The sequence below is a fragment of the Talpa occidentalis genome, unplaced genomic scaffold, assembly GCF_014898055.3.
Source record: "Talpa occidentalis isolate TD23 unplaced genomic scaffold, MPIMG_talOcc4v2.1 talOcc4.7, whole genome shotgun sequence".
Classification (NCBI taxonomy): Eukaryota; Metazoa; Chordata; class Mammalia; order Eulipotyphla; family Talpidae; genus Talpa; species Talpa occidentalis.
The window spans coordinates 106,206,137-106,223,266 of record NW_023605083.1 but is presented as its reverse complement, the minus strand read 5'-3'; the positions used below and the strand labels follow the sequence as shown (position 1 = coordinate 106,223,266).

The window sequence follows — 17,130 nt, the reverse complement described above, 5'->3', positions numbered from 1 at the left end:
TCCCTTTATTCTGCCCACCCACCTGTCCTGCTGAGAGAATCCAGCTGCCGCAGGAGAAAGGAAGGCAATGGTGTGGCACCGGACCAATGAAGGTTTGAGACATCCATGTTCCCTCCACTCCATTGCCTCATTTCTCTGCCTCATTTTCCTTCTATAGCAAAATATCTTGAAAATGTATCTATACTTTTGTCACCTCCAATTCCCTCTCAAGCCTCTGTTACTTCTGCTACTCATCTGGACCTGCTCTTTTAAAATTGTCGAATCCAGTGGACATTCTGTGCTTATTATATACAAGAAAGGATAAAGGGAGTGTGAGTAAACTGGGATAAAGGGGACAATTTTATGATAAAACATAGAATTAAAACATACACACACACACACACACACACACACACACACACATACTCTTTATTAAAAGTATTATCTGTCCAGGAAAACCTTCCCAAATTGCAGAAAGCATCACTCATCTGGTGTATTTAGCTCTTCTTCACGACCTCTCAGCCTAATAGTTCTGGGAATGTCGTCTACCTATACACAGGAATATGAAAATGTGCAAAACAAGATGTGTATATCTATGCTAATGTGAGCTTATGCGTATGACTATAAATGGATTCTAGAGACCATTTGGTTTGAACACTCCATTTACAAAAGAGAAAATTAAGATCCAGAGAAGTTAGGCAATTTTCTAAGTGTTATAGCTAATAAGAGGGTCTGTACAAGATGCTGATTCTATTGATTCCTAGTCCGGGTCTTTCTTCAGTGCAACTTACTGACTCAGTCTCTTCATGCTGGTGGATAAATCCATATGCCTGCATCAATGAGCATACGTGCTCATGTCCACGTATCTTAAGTATTTATGAAGTATATCACTGGATATGTATGCCCTTTCTTCTGGGGAAACCTTTAGGTAATTACAGTCCTGATGTCGGCACCAGCAGTGAAGGCAGAAGACAATGAGTCAATTATTAACGAGTAGACTTGGTCCTCTCTCCAATCAGTTCTATTCCTGGGTCTTCAGGAAACAGGGCAAAATAATTACAGTAGAACCAGATTCTCCTAAGGTCCAACTTAGTTCCAAGGCAGTGAAAGCAGCTGAAGACGAGCCTGAAAAGGGCCTTGACAGACTAGCAGCATACAGACTCTGCAAGGAGCATGGGCTCAAGCTAACATGGATACCATTTTGGTTTTCAGCCTAATCATTGCAACTTACAATACCAATAATAAAGGTAAGTACTTCTTGGGGCATCTCTGGTGGCCTAGGGGTTAAGTCTACCACCGTGAAGACCCACTGCGATAGCCTGAATATGATCCCCAGCCAGGGAGATGACCCTCATGTGGCACAGCTGACCTCTCCTGTCTTGCCTGCTGCTCCTCTCAGCAATGTATTTCAGTAGATCTGCCTCTTCTGCTCGCCACTCTGTCTCTGGTGAATGGTCTCATCCCCAGCACCTCTGGCCCGCACCCAGTTCTATGCAGAAATAAATAAATAAAATCTTTTTAAAAATAAAGGTAAGTACTTCTCTAGCCTAATATCCTGGAAAATCTGAAGAGCGCCTAGAAAGTGTTTGGCGGTCTATTCACCAGACAGCAACATAACCAATAGACAGTATGTGATGCTTTTCAGTCATCTCACGTATCCTGTTGCCTTTAATCAGGAAGCTTATTCAATTCAGAGTTAAAACTGCTTCATGCAGAGAAGTCTTCAGAAAAGGTGCTGCATTCTTTTATCTTATTCATGTAACTAATCCTAAAAGTCTTTCACTAGCAGATGGCTCTCTCTACTGGATGGTGCTGTTGCACTGTCAGTATTGTCAACACCAAAGGCTTTCAGTTCATAACCCTTCCGAAGACGCTGTCTTCCTTTTTAATAGTTGTAGATTCAAATAGACAGGGACACTCTTTTGTGGGGGGAGCTGAGGGAAAGGGTGCCATGGGGGTGGATTCACACCATTACCATCTTTGGTAAAGTCATATTTGTTTAAAACATGATTTTTTCAAAGTGTCTTAAACTTTTTTTTAAAGATTTATTTATTTATGCATACATGAGCTGGGGTACAGGCCAGAGGTGCCAGGGGTGAGAGGATTCACCAGAGACAGAGTGGGGAACAAACAGGCAGACTGACTGAAATACACTGCTGAGGGGAGCAGCGGGCGAGACAGGAGAGGTCTGTTGCACCATGTGGGTTGCTCCCTGGACGGCCGGGGATCGAACTCGTGCTGCAGAGGCTGCGTATTGCTTCATGGTGCGGTGCTTAATCCCTTGTGCCACCAGGGCGGCCCTGTCCTAAACTTTTTAATATCTAAAATTAGAGGTAAGGCCAAAAAGACAAGGTTGTTAAGTAAAAAACTTAACAGATGAAGAAAACTCTCCTGTGAGTTATGTCCCAAAAAACATAAATATGACCTATGTTTCCACTGAAATCTACAGCAACAACACAAGGTTCCAATTAATAGAATTTCAAAAATTTTCATACAAGTACATGGGTAGAACGGGAGGGAAAAGATATGATAAGCAGTGTTTGAAGGAATGAGTTGGTTAGCCTTTCATTAATTAAGTTAATGTGACTTAAATTAAGTTTTTTTATACTAGGCTAACTCCTACATCTATGATTTTTAAAGTCTTCTGGGAAGTGTTTGATCTCCCCAATGGCAAGGTTTTTTTTTTAAAGATTTATTTATTTATGCATACAAGAGCTGGGGTATAGGCCAGATGCAGGGGGTGAGAGGCCAGAGACAGAGTGGGGAACAGAACAGGCAGATTGACCGAAGCACAATGCTGAGGGGAGCAGCAGGTGAGTTAGGAGAGTCAGGAGAGGTCTGGTGTGCCATGTGGGTATCTCCCTGGCCAGCCTGGGATCGAACTTGTGCTGCAGAGGCTGCAGCCAGCTCCATAGGTTGCCGCTTAACCCCTTGCGCCACCAGGGAAGCCCCACAATGGCAAGATTATGAGAAGGAACTGCGTTCCTTTGAATCTCCATGTCTGGTGATCAGAATTCTAAAGAGCTAATACCCAGTAAATCCGACCTTTTTTTCCTACCTACCCCCCCTCCCCCCCCAGAACTCAGAAATAGCAGCAGCTGCTACGTGGAACTATTACCTGGACTCTCCCCAAAGGATGTGAAAAGCACCAGGAATGTGCTAATACAAGGTATGCCATTCCAGAAAATTTTTACCTTTGAGAGATACCTATCTTTTCCTAGCCTACATCTCAAATATGCTATTTTAAACATGTATCTCTCTCCAAGAGTCTTTCTAGAAACCAATTTTTGAATAAACTGCTATTACTTAAGGCATGGCTATAAAAGCCAAGCATACAGGGATGAAGAAAGAGACAAAGGGCATACCCAACTGTCTCTGCACTTATAAAACAATCTGTCAGCATTTCTTAGGCTGAATTTACTGCAGTTACCGATCTTCATGGCACCCACGGCAGGAAGGAGGAAAGGCAGGGTTTGTATGTTGAGTACCATAAACACATGCTGAGGAAGAAGTGGACTAAAAAGAGAAGAAAGTGCAGCGGTGGGTTTAACAGGGGTCGTGAATGGAAGTGGTTTAGTGGGGCACCATTCAGATTAAGAGCCAACTTCATTTTTCTGTCTGGCTTTTCTCCTTTCAGAAGTTCAGGCAGAAGCCAAAAAGTCTACATTCATCCAAAACTGGACAGTGGCTCCCCTGCAGTGCCTTGGTTCTGGGAGCAAAGTGAAAGTCAACCTTGTCTATTCGGAGAAAAGGCCAAAGGTCAAGCCTACCCTGCAGAACCTAAGAATCATTGCTGTTCCCCACAGAAACAGCACCAACTCCTCAAGCTGTCACCTCACCCCCACATTCACCACCTTGTGGACAGGATCCCTTCTAACAGGCAAAGGTGAGATTGGTAAATGAGATGGAGGTAAGCACTAGTGTCTAGTCGACATTCAGAAAAGCATGTAGAACTCAGGGGCAGCTATAGTCTCTAGGAAATCGATGGCTCTAGGATAAACCATATCCTCTCTGAGACTCAGAATCTCTGTGGGTCTGTCTAGCCCTGACATGCTGTGATTTTCACCTGATCTCCAGTTTTAATGGGTCTTCTTTTGAAAAGAATTATTTGGATCTTTTTTACCTCAAACACACAGAGCAAAATATTCAAATAGCACAAATTTACAGTGAAAAGCCAGCCTCCCTCCTATTTCAAACTCTCAACTCTCCAGTTCTCTACCCCTGAAGAAACCATTATTATCAACGTATTGAATTTCCTTACAGAGATACTGTAAACATGTATGGATGCATTTATTTTAAAAACAAACAGTGGTATACAAACCTACTCTCTACTACCTTGCTTTTTCCCCACATAACAATGCTTCTTTTTTTAAAATATATTTTACATCATTCTTCCTTTTTGTACAATGCACGCTTTCTCTTTTCAGGTGTAGTCCCTGCAAAATTCCCATCACCAATTCACCTGTGCACCAAAACCATAGTCCCTTGTGTAAGAACACATTTCCTCCCCTGTTTTGATCCCTCCCCCACCCCTACAGAGTGTCTATGATTAATAGTTGCCTGTTATTTTTGGTTTTTGATTCATTATAATTATTTTTTTCCTGGTCCCTTATTTGGTTCCCCTACATTCCTCCAATGAGGAAACCATCCAGTATTTTTCTTTTTCCTTCTGGCTTATTCCACTGAGCATAATCCCTTCCAGCTCCATCCACGTTGCTGTGAATGGCATGAGTTTATCTTTCTTGATTGCTGAATAGCATTCCTTTGTGTAAATATACCACATCTTCTTGATCCAGTCATCTATTTGCGGGCATTTGGGTTGTTTCCATATCCTCCCTATTGTAAATAGTGCTGCAATGAACATAGGGGTGCAGGTATCCTTTTGAATTAACCATATCACAATGTTTCTTAGCAGTTGTTCTATGTGGATATGTATAAATTTATCTCATTTCTTTCTAACAGTTGTATAGTATTCCATTGCATGGCTGAACTGTACTTTTTTTTTTTAATTAATTAATTAATTAATTATTTGTTTGTTTTGTTTATACATGCACTGGGTACAGTCAGAAGCGCGGGAGGGTGAGAGAATTCACCAGAGCCAGAGCGGGGAGCAGAGCAGGCAGAAGGACCGAAGTACACTGCTGAGGGGAGCAGCGGGCGGCAGGAGAGGTCTGCGCGCCATGTGGGACCCTCCTCTGGTGGCAGGGGAGCAGCTGGGGATCGAGCCGGCGCCGCAGAGGCCGCAGGCAGCTTCGCAACCCAGCGCTCAACCGCTGCGCCACCGGGGAGGCCCATGGCTGAACTGTACTTTACTCCACCACTACCCTATTGATGGATATTTTGGTTGTTTCCAACCTTTTCCACATAGAAATAGTGCTGCAAGCAAAAACCTTAAACATTCTTCTTTTTGCACCTACAATGTATCAATAGAATAAATTCTAAAGATGCAGGACTGCTACATCAAAAGTTTGATAGATATTGCTTATTACTCTCCATAGTGGTTGTTCCATTTTGCACTCCCACCCACACAGTGAGAATGCTGTTCTCCTACAGTTGGTGGCCAGTGGCTCTTGACTCAGCCTTAACTCTCTGTGCCTCTGCCCTCCCATGCTTCTCCAACCCATTTTTTCTGTGAAGTAATCTGTGATCAGTAAATTAGTATTAGCAGTTCCCTGTTCCAAACAGGCTATCACCTAGATGCTACTGCAGCATTGCTGGAAAAATAAAACTGGACACTTTGGGGTTCATAAGCAAAATGGGAAAAAAACTTTAAAAACTACATTATGTTTGGAGGACTAGAGCTTGGGAGATAAGTAGTAGGTTCTGGGAGGTGGCTCAGGTAGAGTAATTTGTATACCCTCACAGGATATGAATGTTTTCACATGGTGATAATTTATGAGGGGCAAAAAAGCTATTAGAAACGTAGATGCCTCTGGGCCTCCCTGGTGGTGCAAGGGGTTAAGCACTACGAAGCAATCCGCAGCCTCTGCAGCACGAGTTGGATCCCCAGCTGACCAGGGAGCAACCCAAATGGCAAAGCAGACCTCTCCTATCTCTCACCCGCTGCTCCCTTTAGCAGTGTATTTCAGTCAGTCTGCCTGTTCTGCTCCCCACTCTGTCTCTGGTGAATCCTCTCACCCCCTGCATCTCTGGCCTGTACCCCAGCTCTTGTATACATAAATAAATCAATCTTAAAAAAAAGAGGGCCTCCCCAGTGGCACAGCAGGTTGAGTGCCATGCTGTGAAGCTGTCCGCAGCCTCTGCATTGCGGGTTCAATTCCTGGCCAGCCAGCGAGATTCCCACGTCGGGCCCGCTGCTCCCCTCAGCCGTGCTTTCAGTCTCTCTGCCTGTTCTGCTCCCCACTCTGTCGCTGGTGAATCCTCTCACCCTCCCGCACCTCTGGCCTATACCCCAGCTATTGTATAAATAAAAAATCAATCTTTAAAACAAACAAACAAAAAAAAGAAACTTAGATGCCTCTGACAGGGTTTGGGAGCTTTTAGTCACCCTATATTAATGTAAATTAAGTCACTCAGATTGTTTTTCTTCAAGCAAGTGACACCCCCCTTTAATCAATGGCAGTTATGACAGGGACTGATGAACTTAAGCCATTTTGGAGTTTGGCGCATTCTGTGCTGGGAGGATCTACCTTGGAAATAGTCTATGCATTGTACACTCTGGGCAATTAAGGATACCAACTCTTACGAGTCTGGGACAAGGAAAACTGGGAGGATAAAGGCAAGGACAGATGTCAAAGATCAATCTGACCTAATTCTGCCTTGAACTAGTCTATTATTCATGGAGGGAGAAGAATTTCTTCCTCCTTTCCTGCTGTTGGATCCCAAATGCAAAATTTAAGCTAGTACTTATACTACTTAAGCTGCTTGAAGAGATTAGTTTGTGGACCTAGTCATCATTCATAATATATTTCAATTATGAATCCAAACAACCAACTTATGAATGGACTTTTGAAATATCACCCAACTATAAGTTTGAAACTGCCTATTGTGAATTAAACCCACATTGAGTACCAGGATGTGACGGACTCCAAATAGGGGAACACTAAAAATCAGGTCAACAGTCAAATTTACAAGATTAAATTTTACAAGCACTAAAAATCAGGTCAACAGTCAAATTTACAAGATCATATAAGAGATGTCCTCTGAAGGTACCGCACCATGGATGACATCAGTCTGCACAGGAGGATGACTCAGAAACAGTTAGTTCTATTTCATGGAGATGTCCCAGAGCGAAGTAGGAGTTTGAAACTATAAGGACGAAATTATATTGCAACACAGTTGTTCATCAGACTATGTGGGTTGCTATGGAGTGTAGGAAAAATGGAAGCTGGAGACTGTTATGGTTTATAACAGAAAGAAACAATAAAAGTGCAAGTGAGGAAACTATCCTATCTTTGATTTTCTCCCTGACAAAACTCTAACTCTATGCAGCTGATGTTAAACTTTGTGGCCCAAGGTCAAGGAAATTACCCACTATTATAAATATCCTGAAATATCCCTCACATGGAGAAAGGTGACTCATTAGGCTTTGTCATATGTGACACAGTTCACTCCATCTAGTTCCTACTGCTCAGATGCTACAATAATGAAGAAGCTTTCCAAGTACACATTAAGTTTCACAGTGACCTACTTGTTTAGAACAGGGTGTTTAGAAGAGAAAAATATCCTGTGTACTCCATTTCACAGATATATTTCCCTGTGTCAATATTTTATGTCACAGTAACATATTGATTAGGCTCTCTGGAATTTGATCAGTGTGAACAGATTAGTGTGAATAGACACCTAAGGTCTGGTAACTCCATGTGAAATTGTGGGGTATAGGAGAAATAACATCAAACTAGTGTTTATTCTGATATTACCGCCTTGACAAGTTACTTAATTTCTTCAGTTTCTATAGTCACAAATGAGAGATTTGAAAAGATGATTTCTACACATAAAAAAGTCAAGATTTAGGGCCTCCCTGGCGGTGCAGGGTGAAAGTCTCAGGGCTATCAAGCTATCACCATACACTGTGGCAAGAGTTTGCTATCTGGCCAGGGAGCTAACCCACATGCTGCAGCAGACCTCTCCTGTCCCACTGCTCCCCTCAGCAGTGTACTTCGGTCAATCTGCCTGCTCTGTTCCTCACTCTGTCTCTGGTGAATCCTCTCAACCCCGACACATCTGGCCTGTACCCCAGCTCTTATATGCATAAATAAATAATCTTAAAAAAGAAAAGTCAAAAAGGACTTGAAGATCTTAATTGAATAAGCAATGATAGAAGACCATTAAAAATGGATTAGAAACCACTGTTTGAATTGGATTCCGTCAATTCTGGAGGAAAATGAAGTTGGTGTCAGACCATTGCAGAATCAACTCACATCTCACCACTTCCAGGAGGAACAACATCAGCTCTCACTTGGATTTTTCTTCAATTGCCTCCTAACAGGCTATGCTTCTCCTCTTGTCCCCCTATCGTCTATCTCCAACTCACTAGTCCAGTGATCCTTAAACATCAAAGCCTTACCAGCAATCCTCTGTTTAAAACTTTGCAACAGATTCTCATGTCAATCAGAATAAACACCAACATCCTTAAACTAACCCCCAAGTCCTAAGAGATAGGGGCCCTGTTCTTGCTCGCTCCACCCTGGTCTCACCGCCTCCTTGCTTGTCCTCTGAAACTGACACACTTGACCTCCAGGAGATTCTAGTTGTCCCCTCTGCCCAGGTCTCCACTTCCCCAGGCCTCTGTTGGCTAATACTTTAACCTCCTTCAATTCTTTGCTCTATTCTCACCTCGTGGAAACCAGCCTTGCAGATTGCCCAAGCACAACTTTCCTATCATGCTATTTCCTTACCTTGCTCAACCTTAAATTGTTTTTAGCTACATTTAACCCATCTAACACACCAGAAATTTTAATATACTTAAATTTTAATATACTTTATGCTTCCTCTTGCCCTCCCCCTTTCTCCCCTTTGTTTGTTGCCCTGTTAAAGTGTATCTAACTGATATATGCAAACTATTGAAGGTGTCCTTGGCACATAATACTCATTTTTAATTATTGGCTGAATGAATAAAATTGAGGAATGCATGAAGCTGGGTGGTTTTTCCTTTTTCCAGCTTCCCCTGCACCTCCCAATTCCCTCTCAGAGTAGTTGATTTGGAGTTCACTCAGACTGCACTAGACAAACAGTGCAGTCATTAAGACAAATTATAATAGTGTACACTCCTCCTTGGACTTTGGAATTACCTTTTTTAAAGAAGGAAACTTTCATCCATCCTTATTTTTATTATGGTCTCAACAATGATAGGCTGACAAGATATGGCTTAGTCTTTTACTCTGATCTGGCATTTGTCAAAGGGCCCAGAGGAATTAATCCCTATCTCTTATTAGTATCTCTGTCCTCAATTACTCCTGGGCATGATTTTATGCCCACACCCTAAACCTATGAACAGGTCAACTGGGCCACAAAGTTCAACATCAGCTGGATAGAGTTAGAGTTTTGTCAGGGAGAAAATCAAAGGCAGGATAGTTTCCTCACTTGGCCTTTCATTTTTTCTTTCTTGTTTTGCAGCTTTTTTACCAGGACTCTCCCAATGTAAGGTCTATCCAGTGATGGAGGTTTCACCAAAGAAGTTTTTCATCAGCACCACCTCCATAACTCCCAGAAATAAAGCAGAGAATACTACCAGTATCAATGATTATTATACCAGCACTCCAGAACAAGGCACAGAAATAAATAGGGGTGAGACAAGAACAGAAAGAAAAAGACGCATTTTAGCCCCAACATTAGCCTGGGTCTCTTAAGATTTTCCTAAAGGCTGAAAATTTACAGAGTTTACATTAGAAAATCACTCTATTTCTTATGGGGAAAAAATCTGCTTCTCTTAAAAAAAAAAAAAGTCCCAGAAATGTTTGTATTTTGACACTATTAAAAATCCTTTACCTCCACTGGGCCTCCCTGGTAGCCTATGGGTTAAGTCTCAGTGCTATCACTGCTAAGGCCTGAGTTTGATCCTAGGCCAGGGAGCTGACCCACATGACTCAGCAGATCTCTCCTGTCTCTCCCGCTGCTCCCCTCAGCAGTGTGTTTCAGTAGATCTCCCTGTTCTGCTCCCTACTCTGTCTCTGGTGAATCTTCTCACTCCCTGTACCTCTGGCCTACATTCCAGTTCTTCTATGCAAAAAAGAGAAAGAAATTCTTTACCTCTGTAATGAGTTTACCTTGTAGCCAGATATGGGGACAAAACAAACTATGTGGTAGGTAGGTAAGACCAGCCACTGAAATATTGCCAGATGACATCTAAATACTTGGCTGTCATTACAGGGATGACAACAACCAAGCACGTGCTATTATCAGCGATTTTTAGAAACAGTGCTCCCTAAATTGACCAGGACTCAGATTCTGTAAGCTTCTAGAATGGGTCCTTCCTGAAAAGCAAATAAAAAATTAGTAATAACCAGATGCACAGGAACCATTTGTTAATAATAACTAGATGCTTATCACCCAGAAGCAATGTCATCTCACCTTTGTTATACCTATGCCTTATTCAAGCCAAAAGGATGTGAAAGGTGATTTTCTAATCTCAGATGGTGTCTGTCAGAGCGCAAGGGTGGAGGCCATGAGAAAGGACTACCAGTGAAAGAGGAGTTTAGAGCTCCTTGTTCTTCCACCCTAGGCCCCTCCTGACAACAGTGTCGGAATCTGTTCTACTTGACTATGGTAAATCCCAAATCTCAGAAGAGGTGACTCACTAAAAAGAGGTTGCACAGGAGGCTAGAGCAGAGTCCATACACCCACCCACTCCTGACTCTGAAGTGAAGGTTTAGCGGCTGCTTCTGAGTCAGGCTGGGAGCCCCTGAGTCTTGCAGGCCAGGAACCTTCAAGTCAAATTCTCTTCTCCCTCTTTACTTCTTGCCCTCCTTAGATGAGAACTTAGAGAAGAGGCAGAAGTGGAGCATTGTGGTCAAATTCCTGATTGCTGCCACCCTGCTGCTCAGTGGATTCGCCTTTATGGTGTTTGTCATTTTTGAAGTCCCCTGCCCGGTGAGTGCGCAGATGTGTTGGGTCTTCAGATGATCGATAAAGATCTCCTTTTGCACAGGCAGCTTAGCATTATGAGAAAAGCATAGATTTTGGAGCTTGTAATGTGTTGCTTTGTGGGGCAGCAGCGTTGGGTGTGATGCAGGATGGAGGAAAGACAATTCAAAGTCCAAAGGGAGAGAGAGAGAATGAGAGAGAGAGAGAAAGAGAGAGAGAGAGACCTAGAGGGGCTTACACCTCTGGAGATGCAGCACTTATTTTCCGGGCCAGCACATTTATTGGGGATCAGATTTGGGGAAGGTGGGAAAGTACATGGAGGAATGTGTGTGGTGGGGAAGTGTATTGGGGATGCATAACAGTCTGGCACAAGCTACCAGGGAGTGAATAGGGGCTATTGTCTGTGGGGCTCCAATGTTGCTGCTGATCAAAAACATCCTATCTCTAGTCCCTGTTTATACTTAACTTCCTGTCAAGGTACTCTAGCTGGTTATGCTAATCTGGCCATAATATCTGCCTACTGTTTTCAGCAGATATCCTCATACCAAGAACTTTGTCCTGGGTAGAGGTCCCCTGTCTGACTCTACATTTTAGCTTGATCAGCAGCAACTCTGGGCGCCAAGACAACAAGCGGGGCTGGGGAATCCACAGTATCACACCAACTTTTAGTATATGTGTTACCAAAGTGCGCACACTTTGGCATCTGGACAGATCTGCCGCTCACACTCATTAACTGAGTGACCTTGGGGAAGTTGTCCCACTTCTCCAATCTCAGCTATCTCATCTCTAAAATGTGAATATGTGTCTCTTGTGATAGCATGAAAGTTAATTAAGATCCCTTATGAAAGGCACCCGGCACGTTGGAGAGGCTTGAGCGAAAGCTGAGTTCCTCTTCTGTTACACTTGGACATTGCAATAGGAAGACAGTCCCACAGGACTGCGGGTTTTCTTTAGAAGGAGAGAGGATTTTCTATAAGTGGACTGACGTGATGTTGGGAGGATAATCAAATGCCTGCCAGACACCTGAAGTTGATACCAGTCACTTTCTTCCTTCAGTGTCAATGTCTGGGAGCCAGAAAACTATGTCAACGCCAGCTGCCATGGAGAAAGCAAAGACAAGGAGATCAGCAGCCAGAGGCTGCTGAGCCCCAGCGTGATGCTCAGCCTGAGAAGGGAAGTGTTCTCTGTGGGGCATGTGCTTGGAGAAAATGGGGTAATAGAGAGGTGCTGGGAGATGGGTTTTGCTTCAGTTAGGAAGCAATGTGGGTGATTCTTTATTGTGTCAGAAAATAAGTACTTGTACTACTGTTTTCTTAACATCAGACAAGCTGTATTATTAGGGTACTCATCGAAAATTCCTATTTCTGGGCCCCAGATATATTGAGTCAGCATGTTGAGAGTGGGGTCCAGGAATCTTATATAAAAAATTTTAAACAAGTTCCCTAAATAGAGGTGAATTTTTTTAAAAAAAGATATTTATTTATGCATACAAGAACTGGGGTACAGTCCAGATGTGTGGGGAGTGAGAGGATTCACCAGAGACAGAGCAGGGAACAGAACAGGCAGATTGACTGAAATACACTGCTGAGGGGAGCAGTGGGCGAGTCAGGAGAGGTCTGCTACGCCATGTGGGTTGCTCCCCGACCGGCGGGGGGAATCGAACTTGCGCTGCAGTGGCTTCAGAGAGCCTCACAGGTTGCGTCTTTACCCCTTGCGCCACCAGGGAGGCCCTAAATAGAGGTAAACTTAGTGTGAAATTAATGAAACTTGTAGTTTCAAGACCCATGGGACCTTTGAACATGATTTTGTGTTTTAATTTGCATTCTTTTATTTAAGTCCCCCAAAACTATAGAGCTTCAGCACTGACAACATGTACGGACATACGTAGGTACACATGTACACATATACTCCATCCTGCCTGCAAGTAACTCTGCTCATGATGAAGTTCACTCTTGAACACAGTTTAAAAACCTAAACCCCTTCCCTGGGGTTTCCTGGTAGGATTACAAGGTCACTGTGTCCCTGTGAGACCACAGCACTGGCTCAGCATGGCAAATTTAAATCTAGTTTCCCCACCAGCAGCGTACTTTACCTCTGAATACTAGAAATTGATGGATGCCTTCTCTGCCATGTCTACAAAAGTCATGTAGGCAAAGAGACAAGGTGTCCAATACTTGCAAAATTAAACAAGGTGTCTACTCTTGCAGAATTACAGCATTGAGAAAGGGCTCAAATATTAGTCAGGAGGGCACAGGTGCTGCCACTCCTTAACTCTGTGTCAATTGCACAGTACAGTATGATTCCCCTGCTGGGCATGGCCTCAGAATTGTTCTTATCACCATGTTTCAGGTACCCAGTGGCAACTTATTTGTCATCTCTGGTCTAGGTTAACATTTTCTATAATCCTGTTTCCGCTAATGAGTTCATGCAAGTTAGTATGATTTTATCGTATGGTATCTTTTTAAGTTCTTCCCTTCTATCAAGACTACTATCATTTCTATTGAACACTGGAAGAAATGGGCCTGAAGGGGACTAAAAAGTCTAGCCCAGATTTAGAGGTAACAGTGTAATAGCAACTCTGACTGAATTTCTCCCAGAACATAAGCTATGAAATGACACAGGAACTAGTAAAAATAATAAGAAGAAATTTTATATACTTGACCTCATGTGAGACTCACAAAAACCCTGGGAGGTAGACAAGGCAGGTATCTGTATTTTATCGATACTTAAACTGAGGCTCAGAGAGGTTGTGTGACTTTCCTAAGGTCACAAAGCTATTCAAAACAGAATTAAAATCTAGGTATTTTTTGGCCTCCCTGGTGGCGCAAGGGGTTAAGCACCACACTATGAAGCAATCCGCAGCCTCTGCAGCACAACTTCAATCCTGGCGGCCAGGGAGCTGACCCACATGGCGCAGCAGACCTCTCCTGTCTCGCCCACTGCTCCCCTCAGCAATGTACTTAGGTCAATCTGCCTGTTCTGTTCTCTACTGTCTCTGGTGAATCCTCTCACCACCCCCCCCCACCCGCCCACCGCATCTCTGGCCTGTACCCCAGCTCTTGTATGCATAAATAAATAAATCTTTGAAAAAAAATCTAGGTTTTTAAATTTCTATACTCTATTGACTTATTCATCTATCCCACAAGATTTCGCTGAAAAGCTTCCTTCTATGTGCCAAGTTCCGTACTTCCAAAAGGCTGTCTAGTTGGGAAGAGAAATCAAAGCCCAGAAAAAACTGTATGATGTTCAAAATAGTCAAAGAGCTATACAGCACATACCAAATCAGACAGGCATGGAGTCAAGCGTAGTGAGGGCAGAATGGGATAGAACCAGATCTCTCTACCTTTTGCAAACATAGGGGGATTATTTGGGCCTGACTCTAGGAATGAAGTAGAGTCCAAAGTAGCTGAATACCCAAGCCTTTTCTGTTCAAGGCATGTAGGTCAAGCAAGAGGTGCCTGGGTTCTTTGCTGGTTGGGTATAGGTTTTAACCAGTGGTAGGTTCTCATACATAAGTGCACTTTTCTCAGTGTAAGCACAATAACTTTTCCTAGAATTATTGAGTAGCAGGAATCAAATGATATGTACTTGGCATTTATGGGGTTTTGTGCTTAATTCCCTTTTTGCTGGTACGTGGAGAAATCTCCATTTGCATCCTTCTTTATCTTTCATATTTTAATCTCTAGGTTGGACAAGATGCTCCCAACTCATCAAGCCCAAAGGAAGCTGCAGGAATCATTGTTATCTACCAGACATACTTCTGAAAAGTCCTATCTGCCTCACACACTGACCGAAGGACACTACCCCTGTCTTCTCTCTGTGTTAACCAACATGGGCAGACTCTTGCCAATGTCACGCTCATATCTTCAGCAGGGACATTAATCACACAGTAATGCCAGACCCACGAAGGGGGCTCTTGGACTGAAAGATGGAAGTCACTGCTTAGTATGATTGGGGAGACACTGGAACAACTGAACTGAAAGCAGCGTTTATGTAAGAAAGGAAATGGCAGGAGGGAGAGGACAGGGTATTATCCTACTCCTTTTCCTCAGAATCTGAAACCATTCCATTTCATTTTGGCAAAATGTGCCCACTTCTAAGGAACTGTTTTCTTGGTTCACTAGTAAAACCATATACAAATCATATGCTTCTTTGTTTCACTTCAATTACTGGCCAAAAAAGTGGTTCTCAAGAGGATACTAACAGGGCGAGATACCTGACTCTAAGTCCTGATTTAATATTCAAGCCGAGCTTGAAAGAGAGGGAACAGATACAAAGTGTGGAGGATGACAGTTTTCAAAGAAGCCCTAGAGATCTTCTAGGCACCCTAAAGTAGTGCCCATAGCACACATTTGAAAACACAGCCTGGGGCCTCCCTGGTGGCACAGGGGTTAAAGACAGTGCTATCAAGCTATCACCAGGCACTGCAGCACGAGTTCGATTCCCCAGCCAGCCAGGAAGGTGACACACATGGCGCAGCAGACCTCTCCTATCTCATCTGCTGCTCCTCTTAGCAGTGTATTGCAATAGATCGGCCTGTTCTGCTCCCCACTCTGTCTCTGGTGAATCCTCTCATCCCCCACACCTCTGGCCTACACCCCAGCTCTTTTATGCATAAATAAATCTTAGGGCCTCCCCAGTGGCGCAGCGGTTGAGCGCTGGGTTGCAAAGCTGCCCGCGGCCTCTGCAGCGCCGGTTCGATCCCCGGCTGCTCCCCGGCCACTGGTGGAGGGTCCTGCATGGCGTGCAGACCTCTCCTGCCGCCCACTGCTCCCCTCAGCAGTGTACTTCGTCAGTCTGCCTGCTCTGCTCTCCCCTCTGGCTCTGGTGAATTCTCTCACCCTCTCGCGCTTCTGACTGTACCCAGTGCTTGTATAAATAAATAAAAATAAATCTTTAAAAAAAAAAAACCATGATCTTCAAAATAAATAAATAAATAAATCTTTAAAAAAGAAAGACAGAAAGAGAGAAAAACAGCCTATGGAGACAAGGGAAACCTCTGAGCCTCAGTGCCCCTCATCTGTGGAATGGCAATGATCACCTCTTCTTTGCAAGTTCATCATGTCCAAAGAAATAACCAGCATGGTTCAGAGTACAGAGTAGAAATGGAAGCCTCATAAAGATGATGGCAGTCTCAGCTGACCCATCCGCTGAGGGAGAGAATCCCATTGTGATATAATCCAGAAGAAATCCCACAAGTGGCTGGATGACTCAATCTGAGGGATCCAGCTGCCAAGTCAGGAGCCCACTCAAAAAGGCCTACAGAAAGGGGACTGTGGCCCAGAACTGAGGCCTCCTGCCCACAGCCATGCAAGCAAGCAGATCCCGCAGCTTCAGTCAAACCTTCAGATAAAACACATTGGATAACTGCAAGCTCGTGAGAGACCTCTACTCAGAACCACCCTCAAATCCCTGACCCACAGAAACTGTATAAAATAAATGCTAATTGTTGTTTAAAAAAACACAGTGGATGGAGAGGAGAGAATTCTGGGATATTTGGATAAATGAGTATATTATTTGCACCTGGCCAGCGGTTCGCACAACCGCCTCCAGTTTATCCTACCATTTGTGGCTCAGACTGACCATGAAATAAAGGGGTGGAGGGAAGCCGGTTCCTCCCCAAGACCATTGGGGAGGATGATAAAATCTTAGCAGCTCTTGGTATAGGACTGATGCCTCCATGCCTCCCCATCCTTCCTGCTTTCTCCAACACAGAATGCCCTTTAAGCCAGAAACAAGAGACTTCTCAGGCCCCGAAACCTACGGCAAGCTCTACACTCACTAACTCTTCCTCAGAGTATAATTTGGGTCACATTTATATTGACTTTATAGAAACTCACTGGTGAAATCAAAATTGTTTCCCCTGACAGAACAAGGTCCCTCTGAAGATTTTCTGGCTCTTTCATCAGTGAGACATCTTTTTTTTTTTAAACACATTTTTTTTTTTTTATTTATAGAGGCATGTTTTTATTTATTTATTTATTTGTTTGTTTTGTTTATACATGCACTGGGTACAGTCAGAAGCGCGGGAGGGCGAGAGAATTCACCAGAGCCAGAGCGGGGAGCAGAGCAGGCAGAAGGACCGAAGTACACTGCTGAGGGGAGCAG

At 43.6% G+C, this 17,130-nt stretch overlaps 2 protein-coding genes across 5 annotated transcripts in view; one reads left to right on the top strand and one right to left on the bottom strand.

Annotated features, from left to right (window-relative positions):
• The window catches only part of ACACA (acetyl-CoA carboxylase alpha), a 262,049-nt gene that overhangs the window by 228,516 nt on the left and 16,403 nt on the right, over positions 1 to 17,130 (bottom strand). The window lies entirely within an intron of this gene.
• On the top strand, positions 1,169 to 14,788 carry CUNH17orf78 (chromosome unknown C17orf78 homolog). Its single transcript, XM_037495222.1, has 7 exons — positions 1,169 to 1,226; positions 3,059 to 3,148; positions 3,617 to 3,865; positions 9,556 to 9,675; positions 10,901 to 11,028; positions 12,079 to 12,201; positions 14,709 to 14,788. Exons 1-7 carry the CDS (start codon positions 1,169 to 1,171, stop codon positions 14,784 to 14,786), a joined length of 846 nt encoding a protein of 281 aa, XP_037351119.1. The 3' UTR covers positions 14,787 to 14,788.